The following is a 19,190-nucleotide window of genomic DNA, read 5'->3' as shown; positions in this document are numbered from 1 at the left end:
GAGTTCCTGGAGATATTTTAAAGACAATATATGCTGTTGTGAGTATTTCAACATCATTTGTGAAGATATCTCATCACTTTCACCTGCTTGTTTCACAAGACTAAACCTTGTCGTTAACGAATGGCGTGAATCGAAGCTTGTGTGTGTTCCACTTCTGAACTTGGAATTTCATCAACGCTAGTCCCGATCTGGGACCTAGGTAAACATCCCTCTTTGTTATTGAGACCTAGTTCCCTCACACTTGAACTTCCCAACTTTCAAACAACACCAAACATTTCGACTTCGACCTAACCACCCAACTCGATGAGTACATAACCACTATTACAAGAATATAGTTGGTCCACAGCTTCTTTTCCCACCCGTACACACTCATTTATAATCGACACAATGGCGGCAATGCGAGGACCGCGCATTCCAACTGGCTCAGCAGCCTGGGTTGCTGACGAGCGCGCCTCTGCCCTCACAATTGTCGATGTTGAAGTCGACGAGTTCACATACGCGGCTCAAAATGAGTTCGAATGGCTTAATGAACATATGGCTAGTATATTCAACGAGAATGAGACGTACGCGTCCTGATCCTTTTGTTTTGACGCGATATTGATCATTCCACAGAAACATCGCCGAAACATTCAAAACACCCGGAAAGCTTCGAGGCAAGACACCTCGTACTGCGCGTAAATTAATATCAACAGAAACAAGAATGGTGAGTTCGGCTGATCAATGCTTGTGGTTAATAAATATTAACGATTCAAAGCCCTTGTCCAATGTATTTGGGGGTACACCAACGAGTTCAGCAAACCGCTTCGCACAGCACCTCTACGCGCAATCACCCCAAAGAGAGCTATTGAACCAGGCCAAGTCAACATCGCCCCGTCGACATGCTCCGTCACCGAAACCAGCCCAGCTTATGTCCGATGACCCAATTGAAGATGCATCACAACATCCTACCAGCGAGGCTGAGCGTATTCTTTCCGACCAGGACGCACTAATGGCTGTCGACGAAGAGACAGATGCCTTATCAGGTGCCAAATCTCAACCCCCAATGCAAGCCGATTCAGGCTATTTTGGAAGTCAAGACGTCAACCCCGTTGTGCCTTTTGATCCTATGGCCGAAGACGAAGAAGAAGAAGACGACGACGACTCACTCCTTGATCCCACCAGCTTTGACGAAGACATCGCTTTCCCTCAGCCAAGTTCTTCGCGAGTTTCGCCCGCCAAGCAGACTACAAAGTCTTCATCACCAGCCAAGACCCAGCAACCAGCGACTGATGATATTGACATGGACGATGCTAAGGTAGAGCCTGAGGCCACTGACGACGCGATCCCAGACGACGCTCAATCTCAGTCCGATGGCCCCAGTCCTGTACGACCAGGGTTCCGCAACAGTCTTCAATTTGCTTCCCTTCCCGCTCGAGAGCCTCTTACAGCAGGCAAGGCAAGAGTTTCTCGCACAAGTCACATTGATCCTAAGAGGACAAGTTACCTCGCGAGAGGTAAGAGCCTGACAAGCCATGCTGGCGATGATGCATCAGACGAGTCAGACCAGGATGACATGGAAGTGGACGAACTACCTTCCGTACAACAATCTAAGAATGCCGAGGAACTTGCTTTGCACCACAACAAGACATACACACAGATGCTGCAAGACAAGATTAGTGTTCTTGGAAAATCGCAGCCAAGTGCAAGTCGACCATCAAAGTCGATCCACAGTATTACAAACTCTCAACAACCACAAACAGCATCTCAGTCTGTACCTGAACCACAATCAACGCCCCCCAGATCGCCCAGGAAGCAAGAAACGACCACAACTCCTGGCGCTTTCCCTCAAGATGATGAGGATGATGATGACTGGATTGTTCCTCCCACCAATCAGCCATCCGCCGCCGCACCTATTCCGACACGGCCATCACTTTCTAAGAGCCGGACAGCCGATGTCATGGAAGGAATTCACGGCAAGCAAACTCTTGGATCTTTCGACTTGGATGAAGACCGCGCGAGCATTCGTTCGCCCGCTCGCGCCCACTCGCAGCGTGAGAGGCCCAGTTACATGGGACATTCCAAGTCTGTTTCAGTGCCAGCTGTACCGATGTTTACTGCTTCTGAACGGCAAGAAGGAAGCCCGTTGAAGAACACAGTGCCTGGCTCAGACTCTCCTCCGAGACCAGCCACTGCTGTCTCGGTTGTTTCAGCTGTTGCTTCCTCATCCCCATCCAAATCCCCATCAAGACTCTTCCGCGATAGTCCTTTGAAACATCTTAAGAACAAGATGTCGTCCATTCTAAGTACTTCCAAGGGTCTTATGGCCAGTAGTGCAGCGCTTAGCGCTGAAGGCAAATCATCTCTCCTCTCAGCCTCGAGAGTCCAACTTGGAACTTTCCCTGGTGATTCCGAAGAGTCGGTTGCTCATAAGCCAAGTATGGAGTCTTTCAGGAGTGGCAGCACTGCAACTGATCAGCAGTCAAATGCGCCTCGACCAGTTGCTAAGCGCACGAGGGCATCAGTTGAGCGCGAGAAGGAAGAGAAGCGTCGTGAAAAGGAGGCTAGATACCAAGCTGAGCAGATGGATAAGCTGGAGAAGGAGCGTGAGAAGGAGAGAGAAAAAGCACGAGTCTTCAGCAAGGAACAGGAGAAGCTTGCCAATTTGGAAAAACAGGTTGTTGCTAGGAAAGAGGCCGAACCAGCCGTGCAAGCTACACCTCAGCCTAAACGAACCAGCCCCCGAAGGGCTAAGCCGCAGGAGGAATTCGACAGCAGGTTTGCTGAGCCAGAGATGGAAATGGTCGACGCCCCCAGTCTGGTTCCCCCTCCTTCTGTTTCACGATCTGCTGCCCCTAGCCAATTGTCGCGTGCAAAGGAGATCAGACGAATCGGAAAGCCAGCCAGGGAGACAACTGTCAAATCAAAGCCAACGCCTACCGTCCACATCAAGGTCAACACTGGCTCACAGCTGCACCCTGGCAGCTCTGTGGCCAACGGCTATCAAGACTTTGGCGCTTCAACAAGCTCTCAACCGCCTCAAATGACCAGCAAGGCAAGCAAGGTCTCTATGCAACCCAAGCCATCTGCTTCAGGCTTTGCTACTTCCACAGGATCAAACGGCCGCCCTAGAGCTCTTGACTTGGTGGCACAGAAGAAGGCGCAAGACGAACAGGCCCAACGCCGGCGTGATGCCAAGGCCAAGGCGGATCGAGATGTCAAAGCAAAGAGTGAGCGGGAGCGAGCGGCGTTGAAGGAAGAAAAAAAGAAACAGGAACTGCTACGTCGTCAGGAGGAAGAACGACAGAAGCGTGAGCAGGCCGAGGCAAAGAAGCGACAGGCACTCATCGAGAAGGCCAAGAAGACCCCTGCGCCACCTCCAGCCGTTCGATCGCAACCAAACGGCCCCCCTGATTCCATTCAACGTGATGGCATTCCTCGTCCTCCCTCTCGCATGAATTCAGGCATTTACAGGCCAGGAGATGACCTGGGTCGTCCCATCAACGGGTCCAAGTCTGCCATCAAGAGACCACTTGGCCGAGACGTTAATGAGGAAGGACCCTCTAGACCCCCACCTAGCCGTGGTCCTCAGTACCAAGCGAAGGATGCCAAGCGTCGCCGAACAAGTGATGATTTTGCCGATGAGCTGGATATGGAACAGCCTCCCAACATCAAGGGACCTCCCGTTCGTCCATCCAGCGCTTTTAAGAGGGTAAGCATCGCAATAAAACCTTATAATTTGGAAGTGACTAACAAATACCAGGACCTGCAGGTGAAGAGCTTGGCCAGCGGCTACACCCAAGCCAGTGCACAGAACCTTTTCAAAACCAACATTGCTCAAAGTCACATGAAGGGAGGTAACCCTATGGACATGGCGCAGATCCACAAGGGAACTATTCCCTTTGCTCCCAATCCCAACCCTGCAGGACCTGCATACAAGACACCGGGACGTCCTGGTCCTGTTGGTGGGCTCAAGTCTGCGGTCAAGTCTGCCCAAAGATCGTCGCCACGATTCCAGAACGGCGATGCAATCGATCTCCCAGAGATTCAAACAGACGACGAAGATGAGGAGGATGACGAACCACAAGCTGGCACAGTTGCTTCTTGGGCCAATTCTCCTGCCATTCGCGCGGCACTCTTGGCACAGGAGAAAATGAATCCTGCAGCGATCTTTGGAGAACCAGGACCTATCAACATGGACGAGGTTTTCCATGCCAGCAAAGACAGGCTTCACAAGTTCCGCGCTCGAACCTCAAGCGCTAACTGGAGCGGTAACGATCGTCTGACCGAAGAAGACATCCGAAAGGATCTCGCTGCCAGAGATAGGCTTCGGCGAGAGGGAGGTTGGTCTTACCAACTGGGTAGAGATATGATGTAACGAATGACCTTTGGCGATGTGTATTTGATATGAGTACTTGATGAAGTCTCAAGTGGGAGTACATGGGGACTGTGTAAGGGTGACATTAACCACAAGACGAAAAGGAAACGCATTGGAGCGATTGATTACTTGTGTATTTGGGCAACAGGGTATTGGATTGGCAGATTGGCTGTGCATATCTGTAAGAAGCTGTATGAGATGGCATTTTGTTTGGCGTACGGCGAAAGGGAACAGGACTACAACCGGGATGAAGTATTATGTTTGGACTTGAAGCATGCAGGACATGGAAAGTATCACTGGAGCATCGCGAAGACAGCTCAATTACACGTTATTTTAACTGAACTTTGATTGCATGACCAATAACGGTATAGCGAGCCTATTGATAGCAGATGACATGAAGCAATTAAGTGGTTGGCTATACCTTCTTCTATCTTCTGGAAAACCACGGGTTATATTTTCATGATGGGTAGAATACCTCTCTCAGAACGCGGACTGAGGCTTCATCTCACGATTATGGTTCTGTATACCTCAGCCACTTTGTATTATTGCATGGATCTTCTCAACCTCTTTTGATAGATAAACCTGATGAGACGTTTCACTCGCTAGGTTCGCCTGGGAGTAGTGTCCTATTGGAAGATGAATCTTATCACTGCATCCAAGACCCTGGCTCATGGCTTCGTATAGTTCCACACCTCAACAATTCTTTTGGTTAGTACCCGTTTTCACATGTCAAAAGTAGACTCCGGAAGGGTACGGGACTACTCAAAGAAAATTGATAAGGGTCCGCAGGAGAGGCGAGGCGAGACCTCGTGCAATGTTCTATCTGATGCAATTGTTTCATGACATTAACTTTTGCTTTGTTTTTTACTCAGCTGGTCTTTTTGTCATAAGATCTTTATAAGAACATTCGGTTAAAAGTCCAGCATGCCCTCTACCTCCTGTCACATCATGACATGTTAAGTACTCCTCTGTTTTTGCTCAGTCTTTCGTTATCACCGCCACACTGTTGTCCTTCTACTTCCACAATCACGATACAACACGCTCTTAGAACATGGTGTCGTACTTCGGGTCGTTTACACCCGCCATGGACGAGGTCAAGATCGACCAAATCACCGAAAGCAGGATTTTCAACGTTGTATCCATGCTTCCAACCTCACTTCAATCGGGACCTATTCGATTTCTAAGACGGAGTATTAGTTCTCATACACTGAGGTCTTCTGTCGCTGTCTCGGGATCACAAGCTAAGCCTCGGCCTCTATCAGAAGCTGATGCAACTGCCATGAGCCGTCCACTTCAGTCCGACATGGTAAAACACCGTAATGGACATGCAGAGTCCCAAGACTTGTGCGCTCGGCCGATGAGTAGAGTTCTTTATTCAGAGCTACCAGAAGATGAGCCAGTGACGAGAGCTGCATCTGGCCTGCATTGGAAGTTTGCACGACAGGGTAAGTGACTTTGACCAGCCATCTAATCAGTGCATACTAACAACGCAAGGTACAAATCTTATCAACATTTCAGTTAATGGCAAAGCTGCTGTAGCTGAGGAAGATGTAGCCTTTGAGAGAAAGGCTTTTGTTGACGGGTTAACCTATCTTCTCAAAGCACTGCCACGGGATCTTGATGAAGGCGAAATGAAACGCATCCAATCCGCTTTGCCAGATAATGTCAAGCATCAAGAGTTGAATGTCATTCAAGCAGAAAGAGACACAGACCGGGCGACGAAAAGAAATAGCCAACCTCGTTCTATCATTCATCGAGGAGTTCAGATGACTGTTGTCAATCTAATCTTTTTCCTCAGCTTCCTGATGCCATATCTACTTCTATTAGCTAGGTATGCAGCTCGGGTTGAGCGCAAGTACAAGATCTCCGAGACGATTATAGGACATGGCGTAGATCTAGCCAACTCTATTGGGAAGCAGAGTGCTTCTTTGACTGAAGCAGTCGGTCAAATGAATGATGGAAAAGTTGCGCAGGCTCTGTTGGAAGTCTTTGTCTGGACAGTCGACGGTGTCACCCAAGGCATATCGGACGGACTCGGGGAGGGTCTCTCAATAGTGGGGTCGAGACAGACACCAGGGCATTGAAGAAACTAACTCTAAGACCCCTACAAACAGTGGAATTCACTATAGACTGAGCGGACGGAGTGTACTGGCTTACGACTTCTCGACGAAAAGAAAGAAGCCGACGAATCAACAATTAAAGAATTGGTTATAGAATTGCATAGAATCAGAGGTACATAGATGAGAATAGACGCGAAGATACTGCATTTTTCCATAATCGCCCCTCCAAATTCTGAGCCAATGACTTCCGGAGGGACCTCCGGCTGCGCACGTGACAGCGGGAACTAACTGAGTCGAAAGTAGCGTCTCTCCAGCCAATTAGCAGATAAGATAACAGGCTGGAAAAATGAAATTTTTCCTCAGAGTTATTGATGCGCGACCCTTGATCGCCCACCTTTCATCCGTTCATCCAACCATCCCACCTAATTTTTTATACCCATCCATATTTTTTCTCCTGGTTGCTCTCTGTTGGCAACTCTTTCAATAGCAGAACAGCAATCTCTGCAGAGGTCATTCTTTAATTAAAATCGGCATCATGTTTCGATCCAGTCTCAGGCGCTGTGCCACTCAGGCCAGGACCGCCACTACGGCTGCCCTCCTCTCTCAGACCCGGGCCGCTCTGCCTGTCATCCGCAGACAGGCCTTGACAACCCGTCTCCCAATTGCTTCCATCAACAAGATTGCCTCTTTCCGGGCCTACAGCAGCGAGGCCGCTGCTGAGCAAACAGAGCCTGCTGCAGCAGATGCTGAGCCTGAGGTCCGCTTCGGCGAGCTTGAGGGCGTGGACCAAAGCTTGATTCGCACCATCACCCAGAACATGGGATACGAAACCATGACACCCGTTCAGGCAAAGACAATCAAGCCCGCTCTCAAGGGAACTGATATGTAAGTACAATGTTTCCAGCACACGACGCAAACACCCATCCTAACACACGACAGCGTTGCTCAGGCCAAGACCGGTACCGGAAAGACTTTGGCCTTCCTTTTGCCTCTTCTGCAAAGAATGATTGTCGAGGACCCATCTCTCGCCGGCAAAAACGCTCGCCGACAAGCCCGATCCGACGACATCCGTGGCATCGTTCTATCACCTACTCGAGAGCTCGCTGAGCAAATCGCCACGGAGGCTCGCCGACTGTGCCAAAACACTGGACTCGTTGTTCAGTGTGCCGTTGGAGGTACCGATAAGCGTAGTATGCTGAACCAGACTCGCCGACAGGGTTGCCATCTCCTTGTCGCCACTCCCGGTCGTCTCAACGATGTGCTCCAGGACCCTGGCAGTGGCATCGATGCTCCTAACCTGGCTGCTCTGGTTCTCGACGAAGCCGACCGAATGCTCGACACTGGTTTCGAGAGAGAACTCAACGAAATTGTCAACCAACTTCCCCGCCCCGAAGAAAAGGTCCGCCAGACCATGCTCGTTTCTGCCACCATTCCCGACAGTGTCATTCGTCTGGCCCGCTCCATGGTTCGAGCCGATGACTTTGAGTTCGTTCAAACCATCCCCGAGAACGAGTCTCTCACGCACGACAAGGTTCCCCAGCACATTGTGCCTGTCAGCAGCTGGACCCAGGTCTTCCCCACACTCTTTGAGCTTATGGATCGTGAGCACAAGAAGTCGCTCGAAGACCCCAATGGGCGCCCCTTCAAGGCCATTGTCTACTTGAACACCACATCGCTTGTCGAACTCGGCGGCGAGTTGGGCTTCCAGATGCGACAGAATGCTCGCAACGATAACAAGCCTTTCCTTCCATCCTACGTTCTTCAGTCCAAGATGGGCCAGAACCAGCGCCAGAGAGCTGCAGACAGATTCCGTGAGGCCAAGTCTGGTGTTCTCTACTCTTCCGATGTCACCGCTCGTGGAATGGATTTCCCCGACGTGACACACGTTATTCAGATTGATACTCCCAGAGACCGTGAGTCTTACATTCACCGTCTTGGACGAACCGGTCGACAGAACAAGGAGGGTCAGGGTTGGTTGATTCTCCCTCACTCCTCTGTTCGTGTTGCTCGCAAGATGCTTCAGGGTCTTCCCATCGCACAGAACAGCTCCCTTGAGAGTGCCGAGACCGATGTGGAGGCTGGCGAGTCCACTTCTTACCACGAGTCCACCAAGGCCCTCTTCAGTGTCATTCCTAGAGATCTTCTTTCTCAAACCTATACCTCCATGTTCGGTCTTGCCACCGACAAGGTGGAAACTGCCGAAGATGTAAACAAGTGGACAAAGCACGGATGGGGTTGGGATACTCCTCCCTATGTTAGCTCCATGTGGGTTAACAAGATGGGCTTGGCACGTGCTAGTGGTATGAACGTTAGGGAAAGAGATAGCTTTTCCGAGTCACGAGGTGGTGATCGAGGTGGTGACCGTGGTGGTTTTAGCAACGACCGACGTGGTGGTGCCCGACCTTCACGAAGCAGCGATCCTTTTGACAACATGGCGGCCAACGTTCGCCGTGACGACTTTGGTCGTGGCGGCAACCGAACCGGCGGCTTTGGTGGTGGCGGTTCTCGCGGTTTCGGCGGCCGTAATGATAACGGCGGCCGCGGCCGTGGCGGGTTTTCTTCCCGCAATGGCAGCCGCAATGGCAGCCGTTCCTCGTTCTAAGTTAAGAGTGCGGATTAGTGAAAAGGGTAAAATGTAACAACACAAACACGATGGACGGATGCATGATTTGTACTTATATTGGGCACTGGTGTATTTTGGACTGTTGTAAGATACCGGAAAAGGGGTTTGTTTATAGACATGTCTGCAGGCGTCAATCATGTGGTAATCTCCACGACTACTCTACTTAGGAAATGATGATAATCCCTACATGTCGTTCGTCCTCGTGATATTCGAAATTCATGTTCATCACTTCCATGGTCTCTGTTGACAGTATGTACACATTATTATAAGATCTCGATAATGAAATCAAACCAGTAGTGTTTCTACATCAGCGAGACAAAGACCGAACTATACACGCTTACTCCCAGTAACGCCAATCTAACAAGGCGAATCTTGATGTTATGGTATTCGCTGGCCCATTAGCATGTTGGCATCCCACAATAACACTCTCTCATCCCAGCCAACAGTAGCCACCCATCCACCCATGCCAAAGAGACACCAATCGACTCCCGTAACAAACTCGGTATGTCGGTTCATCACTCCCATCTGAGTACCTATTGATGGTGCCATCACTGGACCCTGTGGTTGTTGCTGCTGCTGCATCGACCCGTCATTCCACAAACGGACCGTCATATCGTAACTAGCACTGATGAGGGTGTCGCTCGAATGGGGGCTCCACGCAAGTCGCCGAACAGCATATTCGTGACCCTGCATGACAGAAAGCGGTCCGCCAGCAGGGTTCCGTATGTCAAAAGTCCGCACAATTCTGTCTACGCCAGCCGTAGCTACGACTGTATCTCTGTACTTGTTCCAATCATGAGTCAGGATCTCGGCTGGCGCAGAAGCACCAGGTGACGGGTGCGGTCCTGAAGCATGGACGGGTATCGTCGCTGTGAGGTGGTATTTCGCTGATGATGGTGTTCGAAGATCGAAGATGCGTAGGTGAGAGTCTGAGGATACAGCAGATATCAAGGCGGGGTTGGAAGGGCAGAAGGATGTACTGTAAGTGCAAGTGCCAATAGGAAGCGTCTTTATTGAGTGATTGCGCGTTGGTGACCACTATTAAGCATTAGTGTTCGAACTTTCAACATGAGAAGCACGGCTCAACGTACGATCTTGACTGTACCGTCCCAGGAACTGGAAATAAAGGTATCTTTAGTTATAGGGTTCCAGCACACCGAGAACGTTTCTCTCTTGTGTTCATGAAAATTCATAACTGGAAAATCGTTCACGCCCAAGTCGAAGAGCTTAAGAGATCCATCGCCGCAAGCGACAATCAGCTGGTTCTCGTTGATCTCGGACCAGGCCAAGTCGTAAAGCGCATCGTTTGTATCGAACCTGCAGTACAACCAAATCAGTATCTACGCAGATAACCAACATCCGGAATATTGCCTACGTCTTCTCAACTTCAACACCTTGCGCCGTCAATGCGAGAGCGAACACACGGCCATTGCCTACAATGCCAAAATTGGACGACGCCGCAACGGCGATTCGCGAGTCGTAGTATGGGGAGTACTTGACGGCATAGGGATTATACCCTTGCGTTCGGTATTCTAGCATCGCAGCCATGGCGCCGGGGGGAGCGTGCTGTTAAAGTACAGTCGCACTTATCATGAGTTGTATTATGGATGAGCAAAGCTACGGTAGACAATTGCTTGTCTGGATCAATGAGCTTCCCCTCGAAGCTATACTGACATGTGCCTCGGTTGCGGTAATCACACCGAGGCGGCGGGGCAGAAAGAGTATATGTCTCTAACCGGGTTTTGCGTCATGACCGGGTTTATGTACTAATCGAATCTACCAAATGACTGTCACGTGCTCACGTGTTCCAGATTTTTAGAAGCGTCGCGTTGTACAGACACTGATAGGTCTTTTCTATCAAACCACAGGATGCCGGGTACGTGATAAGTTAGTACTCATTGCCAGAGTGGATCACATATGACCTTTCAACCATTACAGGGTCGCGATTGAGACTATGAAAGCCTTTTTGACTCGCACAAAACGGAAAGCATCTCCAGAGCCGCAAACAGAGAGCGCGGAACCAGAAGAGCCAACCGAAGTCAAATTAGCATTGCTATCGTCGTTACACCCCCAGCTCGATCAAGAATACTTGCTCGATATCTTACTGGCCCATGATGGATCAGTATCTGAAGCCGCCGCGTCTCTCAGAGTTCAGAAACCCATGAAGAAGGGTCCCCGCGTTGTTGGGTATCAGCAATCCTTAAAACAATTTACTTCCACAAGTAATTCTAGTTCCTTGAATAGTACACCTAAAAAGAAGCTCAAGTCGAAAGCGGGGAGTACACTGCATCTGTATGACCCTGAAGACATTGCTGAGCATACCCCATGTACCATCATTCACAATTTCTTACCCCCTGAGGATGCCAATCGGTTGCTAGAAGAGCTATTAGAGGAATCAAAAACTTTCGAAAAGATCACATTCCAGCTATTTGAGAACGTGGTTTCTAGCCCTCATACATCTAGCTTCTACGTCGAAAGCTACGATGAGATACAACGCCAGAAAACAGAGTATCACTACAACGGCGGTCGACTCACGGTAAATATTCAAATAGTAGATTTGCTGTACAGCATTTGATTAACCAAATCCAGGATGTTCGACGTATCACACCTCAGCTCATCAGCGTGAAACCAAAAGTTCAGGAAGCCGTCAACGCCGAGATTCAGAAACGAATCAAGACTCGATATCATGGGGGCAAGAAGTTGAAATATCAATCTCCAAACCCTTGGGTTCCGAACTCGGCTTTTGTAAACGCCTACACAGGCCCGCAGCAAAATGTCGGCTGGCATAGTGATCATTTAACGTACCTTGGACCAAGAGCGGTCATTGGGTCCATCTCTTTGGGCGTCGCTCGCGAGTTCCGCGTTAGAAGGATACTTCCCAGGGATGGCGACAGCAAAACGTCTCAGGACCGAGATGCAGAGGGACAGATATCGATCCATCTTCCTCACAACTCACTTTTGGTAATGCATGCTGAGATGCAAGAGGAATGGAAGCACAGCATTGCGCCAGCGTTATCGATCGATCCTCACCCCATTTCAGGGACAACCCGTATCAACATTACATACCGAGACTATCGTGCCAATATGCACCCAAAGCTCACCCCTAGATGCCATTGTGGGCTGCCATGCGTGCTTAGGGTAGTGACAAAGAAGAAAGATAATTTCGGGAGATACTTTTGGATGTGCTATGCCAATTCTCCGGGACAGGAGAATTGTGGTTTCTTTCAGTGGGCTGAGTTTGACGAAGATGGGAACCCCCAGTTCAAGAAGCAGTTGGGTAAAACATAGCAATAGATAGTCAATATATCAGAAACAATGGTCATAAATACTGTCAGCCCCTGCAACTGGTGTGTGCAGAAACAATCCCGAGGTGGAAGTTGGCCATGCTACCTAAGGCACGACAACTCTGGAAACGCTATCCAGTTCACCTTATTCCTAAAGTGCCATTATCGCATGTGATTGCGCAATAAATGCTTTATCTGCAGGCATCATCTTAAAATCTGAGGTCTTTGCTCAGACGAGGACAAGCTTGACTTGGTTGTTAGCTAGGCCCGCGTCAGACAGATATGTCAATACCAGTAAACCAAAGCAAATCAGGCAAGAGCCTAAGTATTATAGAGGCGATATCCTATTTTAGTGTTTGTTCAGTCCAGTAATAGCGTTGCCTTGGTGTATGTCAACGCCCATGGCAGGCTACAGGGGGCATTGCTCTTTGCTGGACTAACTTGGAACTGCATCATATATTACAAAGGGGGGTTGTTTGAATTTATTATTACAACTAATCGACTATTCGAAATGGCTGGGTTTTCATTTTGCCAGCGGATATAGACTCAGTCCCCTTATGAAGTTCACAAGTAGCCACCTGCTTAGCTTGTCTGGAATACATGGGAAGAGCTCGTCATTATAGTGTCTAAATGTAAAAAGCCGATAGCACAAGTAAAGAGGACTTTCATGTAGTTCCCTTGGGATTATTTACTGGTTTGTTGTTGGGATACACATGGTACACGGATTCATTTTATCCCTAGGATCAATCCCCATCTACTCGCACACTCAGCAACAAAACAACTTGTAAACACACATTGATCTGAGAGATCAGACCCAAGAACTCGGTTCAATTGTCTTAGATGATTGATGTTTACCCCGCAACAACCGCAGATGCCCCCATTCATGTGACTTGGTGAGCCTGGCATTTGGGTCATTGGATCCATTTATAGTGTTTTCGGCTATTTATAGCTTCGTATGCGGGTCGGGAACTTTGAAGACCTATCATAGTTTTGAAATCTTTACTGCTGGAAATTGGTTAAGGGAAGGGAGGTTTTGGATACCGTACCAACTCATGAAATTCGGTAGCGCGTTTTGGCTGCATAGAGTTAGCGTAAGCATCCACCGTATATTTGATGGGGGGGGCTTCTCAAAGTCTAATTGATACAAAGAGACGGTATGTCATAAAACATAGGGCTCTAAGAGCAACCTTATCCTTACATAATACATAAGCACTGCCAAGCAGCCCACTTATTCTTCCTTTAACACAAAGACAAGATAAATCTTCGATCTATTAACCTTAAATATAAAAAGACCAAGCCTTATTAGTTAATTTACCCAGCTTATTACCCTAATCCCTATACTAATCCCTATCCTAGCCACAGTAATATAATAATAGACTAACTAAAGATAAAATAGAAAAGCCTGCAAAGGCAATATTATAAGCGCTATTAGCAGGGGTCTATCTATCCTGACTAGCTTATCTATTTAGCTGCAGCTAAAGATAATAGTCTCTGCAAGAAGGCAAATGCTATACTAATTATCGATAAGTCTAGTTAAGCTTAGCTAATTAAAGCAGCCCTATTTAGCTATAGCCTAACTAGGCTTATTAGATTTAACGATAATAATAATAATAATGCAAAAGGCGATTTTATTAATTAGCTTAAAGCTAAAGAGGAAGCCTTAAAGGGTCTTAATAGTGCCTTAGGCAGAGGCAATAACCTTCTAATAAATAAAGAAAAGGAATTCCTTAAGGCCTTAAAAGACAAGGTATATGCGAAATAGCTTAATAACCTGCGGTAGGAGGCTACGGTGGTTATTAAGATAACTAAAGATGCGCACAGGGAAAGGTCTCTGAATAGGAAAGGGTTAGTTGGGTGATTTTGTGGGTTAGTTAAAGGAAGGTTGTGTGGGTTATGTAAGGTTTTGGTTACTCTAGATTGAGCAAAATCAAGTAATCGCATTGCCATCCACCGTATATAACACAAGAGATTCTCATTCCTGATTAAGCTAGCGGGCTCAAAACGCGCTACCGAATCTCATGAGTTGATACGGTATATAATGAGTGCTATCAGGATATGTTTATTCAAAGGCATGGACGTCAACAGAGTCGTATCTACTTCACAGACCGTACTTTATTAACACGATAATTCAATGGTAAAGCATCTTGTCGTTTGATTGTTCTGAACCCATAAATCTGTATGCATATATTCAGCTCCCCAATTTCCAAAGTTCTATTACAGATTGTTGGCTGAAGTTGCTCAAGTGCATACCCGTTAGAGGTAAGTGTAAAACATTTGCAATAATGCGGGATGTTTTCCTATTGAAGTCAATGATCTCTTCAGATCTTATACATGATATAATTATTTTAAAAGATCTCGACCGATAGAAAAAGTATTGAAGAAGATGTTTCCTTCCCGTCTGCCGAGATGCATGTGGGTCGTTCCTGCCGCTGTCAGATCAGATACCCGCCCGTCCCTCCCTCAATCAGCCACTTGTATCTCAGGAGTGTCATCATCAGGAAAGTCAATTTCAACCTCATCTCAACCACAACTCATCACAGCCCTATTTTGTTTATGTAAGTACCTGATTAAGTCGACAAGAACCTGCAGAGCAAGCTTCAACGATTTGCGTACTCAACTGAGAGGAATTACAGAGCCTGACGTCATTAAATACGACTTCAAGTCTCTTCCAAAGAAGAATCAACACCATGTCGGAGCTTAGCTTTCCTGCGTCCTCGGCAGCCATGCTTGAGCCGAGGCTGCCACCATCGACAACAAATGAAGTGTTATCACGACCTTTTGTGACTCTCACTTTCGCTACTTCGCTGGACTCATCGCTCTCCCTGGCACCGGGTGTCCGCACTCGACTCTCTGGACCTGACTCCAAAGCTATGACGCACTACCTTCGCTCGCGTCATGATGCCATTCTTATTGGCGTATCTACTCTTCTGGCAGACTCTCCAGCTCTTAATTGCCGCATCAGCGGTGCTACGAGTCAACCTCGTCCCATTATTATTGACCCACATCTTCGTTGGACTCCTAGTCACACGGAAAAAGTCCTAGAGGTTGCACGTCTCGGGAATGGCTTGGCCCCTTTTGTTTTGACTGGAATGGATACTCAGGATATACCTGACACAAGTCTTTCAATTCTCGAAGAGCACGGTGGAAAGTATATCCATGTCCCTACCACACTGGGATCCAACGGCCGTAAGCGCTTCGACTGGCGCGACGTCTTTGACGCGTTACTCCTCGAGAATCTTTCCAGTGTCATGGTTGAGGGAGGAGGCCAAATTATCAACTCCTTACTTGATCCTCGGTTTCACAGTGCTATCGACTCTGTGATCGTTACTATTGCACCGACTTGGCTTGGTCAAGGAGGAGTACTGGTTTCTCCAGACCGTCTCCAAGATTCGACTGGCACTCCTATCCCTGTGGCGAGACTATCCAACGTTTCATGGCATCCTTTTGGGGAAGACGTTGTCTTGTGTGGCACTTTGAACAACTAGCGTCTGAAGCTGGTCTGTAAACACAGTTTCATCTCTTCCATTGCTGCTCGCGCCTCCTGGCTATCATCCCCATCACCTTTTATCTGGTTCGGTCCCTCACGTTCTTAAGCATACTTTCAAGCTCCATATGGATGTCGCCTCTCTCATTATCACCATCTATCACAATCGTGTCGTTCCTCATCTTATCCATGATAGTGAGACATCCGGAAACCCATTAATCTCCTTTGATTTCAAGACCATGTTATCAGCCAGTGGCCATGCTGACATGGGCATATCAAACATGACCCATCAACCTGATTTCTAAAGTTCGAAGAGGATAATAAGCAATCCCAGTGACTACGAAAGCCGATTCGAAGCCAATATCGCCAATTTTTGCTCCTATAGGCCCAGTGAACCACGGTGTATTCATCGAAGGAATAACCAACCCAAGGCTGGCTATTGATGCACCAATAGCTGCTAGGCCAGTGGGAAGTCTTCGCCCTTGGTTCCATATTTTGGGGTCGAGCAAGTCGTAGTCTCTGTTTCGAAATATTACGAGCTCCTCGATGATTACAGCGTCGAAGCACCCAGCCCAGTAACCGATGATGGACAGAAAGTTCACCAAAGACTTCTCCCATTGTGCTGCCGCATAAATTGACATTGGGACCATGATGGCCAATGTGGCGATAACGAAGACAAATCGTGGCACTTTGGTGAAAACAGGAACGAGCATTTGTAAACACAAAGCGACCGAATAGTAGGACAGCAACATGTTTCCCACGATACTCAAGGCGAGTACAACAAGAATGAATTTACCGAACCCACCAGCTGGCTTAAGCATTTCATCCATAACTCCACCGATTCCATAGTCATTCCAGGCTATTTGCCATGACTCGACGTTTGGGATGGCACCTCCAATAGCAGCCCCGAGGATGAGCAGAGGCGTCGAAGGGATTAAGAAGCCCAGATACACACAGGCGAATACTTTGCGCCTACCATGCTGTTAGCCTACTTTGCCGCTTTTATAGCAGAGTCAGAGCTGTTTACTTGGATTCTTCAGGGCTGTGATATACAGTGAAATCAGAGACAGTCCCTCCGAAGGTCATAAAATACCCTGCCATCAGACTCCCATACCCAACAACATTCTTGACAGTTGCTGGTTCGTGGTCAGCCTGATGCATCAGGTGTTTTCCACCACAGCCAACAGCAATAACTATTGCGATCAGGCTTGGCAGCCACTGCCACCGTTGCCACAGATGGAGCGCCCTATAGCCCAGTAATGCTAATAAGAAGCTGAGGATGCAGACGATACCGATGCCCACGTTGATGCTGATGTTCGCTTCTTTATTTACAGCAGCAATAGCTTGCCCACTCACGATTGATCCCACAACCGTGAACCCGGTTACTGTGCCAGCATTAAGAAGGAGCGGGATGACGACGAGATATAGCCTACAGGTCTCAAAAACTCGCGGCGTCAGTGTTGTCCTTCCAACGAATATCAACTTTGAGACTCACCCAAAGGAATATCGGGCTTGCACCATCTGGCGCATTCCTGTCTTGTATCCTCCTATACCCATGAAAGCAGGCGGTATGCAAGTCACTATGTTGAAGAAGATAATGATCAATGAAACATCTTGTAGACCCAGACCGTACAGGACCGTGCCGAGTACCCCAGTGGGGATACATACTTCCTAATGTCAGTTTCTAAACACAGGCTTCACATTTCGATGACAACTAACGGCAGGATGCACAATAGGCAGGTAAAGAAGACTGTGAAGAGGTTACTGTGTTGCGTCTCCGTCCTTTCCTCTGGGGGTACCGGTCGAATACCATTCTGCTCCACGCCTGCTTGAAGCAATAACCTATACCATTTTGAAAGGAGACGAGTAATCCGGTTCGAAGAGGACCAAGCACCAAGCGTGTTCCTTTCTTCATCAACTGCTATCATATCGACCGGTACATCGCATTCGCGGTTGTTGTGTGCCATAATTCCATTGTCTAGTCAGTGATTTGCGGCTGGGGTATGGGACGAAAAATGTTGAGAGTCGCTGGGCCCTGTGACCTTCAAATGGAGTCAGCCAAAATGTGCCCTTTCAGTGATCCTCTTTTCTGCAGCTCCTCACTCTACAGTCGTTGCGCCGCAGACTCGCCGACTCACTAACAAGCTTTATAGCTCGACCATATCCCTTATGACTCTATGTTATAGCACACAGCCAATGTGCCAAGGCCAACCGTATTCTGCTAGGACCTAGATACGAGTTTCAATTCACACTTCTGACTGACAGCTCAGGTCTTGTTTCGAACGCTGATATCTCAGAGATAACAACGACGGGCCAGTTCCACAACGAGGTAGCCCTGAAACGCAATAAGACTGGTTCTAAAAGTATACTAGGACCAATGTCTATGATCTTCCAGCTCGTCAGTAGCTTGGGGGTGGTTGTTCATGGATGATCGCCCAATAAGACATGGCTGATCCATGCCCACACGTGCATCAAAAACAGTGAAAATGATTTTCAACGTAGTATCCTGCATAACAGCACATACACGCGCCAATACGTCCCCGATTACCCCCGTGCGATCATCACTTGGGCGTAGACGGCGGTGATACGGCCCGTCAAGGCCAAGCGACACATGCTTGGCGAGGCATTGTGGATGTGCAAAAACTCTGGTACTAAATGCTCTCTAGGGCATCCAAGAACAGAAAGCACATGTGATCTATTACTTTTGTGGGAACGTGCTATACTGTGTGTCTTAACCCTAGCAGGCGTCTGGGTCATCAGCTTCGTTGAGCGAGTCAAGCCAAGCCTGATGTATAGTACTCCTAATTGGTATTATAGTATATTGTAATACCCACCACCTAAAATTGCAATTGATATGCTTCATGACAGAAATAGTCCATTTTAGTCATGATGGCTTAGACCAGCCCGGTTGTAGTCGGTTACTTGGCCTGGCTCGAGTGCAGCAAGACAAGCTTTTGTTCTTACCCGCCACCTATTGCATTATTCCAATCACACATGTGAAAGAAAAAAGATGTTGATGGATTTGGACATACAGCTGGGCTATCTGCCCTGAGGGCTGAGTCTCCAAAAGAGGGTATAGACTGGGTACAGTTTAAGTCCTTGGTGTTGCAGGATCCTGTTGCTGGACGTCGGGCCGATGGAAGGATGAAGGCACGTATTCATTTGACACAAAATTCATTGGATGAGATTTGATGGGCTGGCTCGTCAACGCCATGACTTTCGCCTGCATGCACTCAATCACTAGCCCCAACGGCTTCTATGGGGTTGCAAACAGTAGCTGGATGCCATAGACGCCAAGTTAATCACAGCAATACGAGTAGGTAACTCAGTAGAGTACTATGTAGAATAACGATATCAGATAATGGCTTATATTTAGGGGAAAGCC

At 48.1% G+C, this 19,190-nt stretch overlaps 7 protein-coding genes across 7 annotated transcripts; 5 read left to right on the top strand and 2 right to left on the bottom strand.

Moving 5' to 3' along the window:
• Positions 1-387: 387 nt before the first annotated feature.
• Positions 388-4,354, top strand: FSST1_011271 (uncharacterized protein; the record flags this gene model as incomplete). The annotated part of the gene is made up of 4 exons (XM_083234386.1): positions 388-563; positions 613-703; positions 755-3,688; positions 3,740-4,354. The coding sequence occupies 4 exons, from the start codon at positions 388-390 to the stop codon at positions 4,352-4,354; spliced, it is 3,816 nt and encodes a 1,271-aa protein (XP_083080967.1).
• A 1,051-nt stretch (positions 4,355-5,405) lies between these two features.
• On the top strand, positions 5,406-6,438 carry FSST1_011270 (uncharacterized protein; the record flags this gene model as incomplete). Its single annotated transcript, XM_083234385.1, has 2 exons — positions 5,406-5,799; positions 5,849-6,438. The coding sequence occupies 2 exons, from the start codon at positions 5,406-5,408 to the stop codon at positions 6,436-6,438; spliced, it is 984 nt and encodes a 327-aa protein (XP_083080966.1).
• Positions 6,439-6,949: 511 nt separating this feature from the next.
• On the top strand, positions 6,950-9,016 carry FSST1_011269 (P-loop containing nucleoside triphosphate hydrolase protein; the record flags this gene model as incomplete). The annotated part of the gene is made up of 2 exons (XM_083234384.1): positions 6,950-7,299; positions 7,354-9,016. 2 exons carry the CDS (start codon positions 6,950-6,952, stop codon positions 9,014-9,016), a joined length of 2,013 nt encoding a protein of 670 aa, XP_083080965.1.
• Positions 9,017-9,415: 399 nt separating this feature from the next.
• Positions 9,416-10,585, bottom strand: FSST1_011268 (WD40-repeat-containing domain protein; the record flags this gene model as incomplete). Its single annotated transcript, XM_083234383.1, has 3 exons — positions 9,416-10,075; positions 10,129-10,354; positions 10,413-10,585. 3 exons carry the CDS (start codon positions 10,583-10,585, stop codon positions 9,416-9,418), a joined length of 1,059 nt encoding a protein of 352 aa, XP_083080964.1.
• A 406-nt stretch (positions 10,586-10,991) lies between these two features.
• On the top strand, positions 10,992-12,325 carry FSST1_011267 (uncharacterized protein; the record flags this gene model as incomplete). The annotated part of the gene is made up of 2 exons (XM_083234382.1): positions 10,992-11,573; positions 11,627-12,325. The coding sequence occupies 2 exons, from the start codon at positions 10,992-10,994 to the stop codon at positions 12,323-12,325; spliced, it is 1,281 nt and encodes a 426-aa protein (XP_083080963.1).
• A 2,683-nt stretch (positions 12,326-15,008) lies between these two features.
• On the top strand, positions 15,009-15,806 carry FSST1_011266 (2,5-diamino-6-(ribosylamino)-4(3H)-pyrimidinone 5'-phosphate reductase; the record flags this gene model as incomplete). The annotated part of the gene is made up of 1 exon (XM_083234381.1): positions 15,009-15,806. One exon carries the CDS (start codon positions 15,009-15,011, stop codon positions 15,804-15,806), a length of 798 nt encoding a protein of 265 aa, XP_083080962.1.
• Positions 15,807-16,080: 274 nt separating this feature from the next.
• On the bottom strand, positions 16,081-17,772 carry FSST1_011265 (permease for cytosine/purines, uracil, thiamine, allantoin-domain-containing protein; the record flags this gene model as incomplete). Its single annotated transcript, XM_083234380.1, has 4 exons — positions 16,081-16,777; positions 16,833-17,234; positions 17,301-17,476; positions 17,521-17,772. The coding sequence occupies 4 exons, from the start codon at positions 17,770-17,772 to the stop codon at positions 16,081-16,083; spliced, it is 1,527 nt and encodes a 508-aa protein (XP_083080961.1).
• Positions 17,773-19,190: the final 1,418 nt, after the last annotated feature.

This window comes from Fusarium sambucinum, chromosome III, assembly GCF_050947815.1.
Source record: "Fusarium sambucinum isolate potato_lamoka chromosome III, whole genome shotgun sequence".
In the NCBI taxonomy this organism is placed as follows: Eukaryota; Fungi; Ascomycota; class Sordariomycetes; order Hypocreales; family Nectriaceae; genus Fusarium; species Fusarium sambucinum.
The sequence above is the reverse complement of the archived record's forward strand: the minus strand, read 5'-3'. Positions and strand labels throughout refer to the sequence as shown.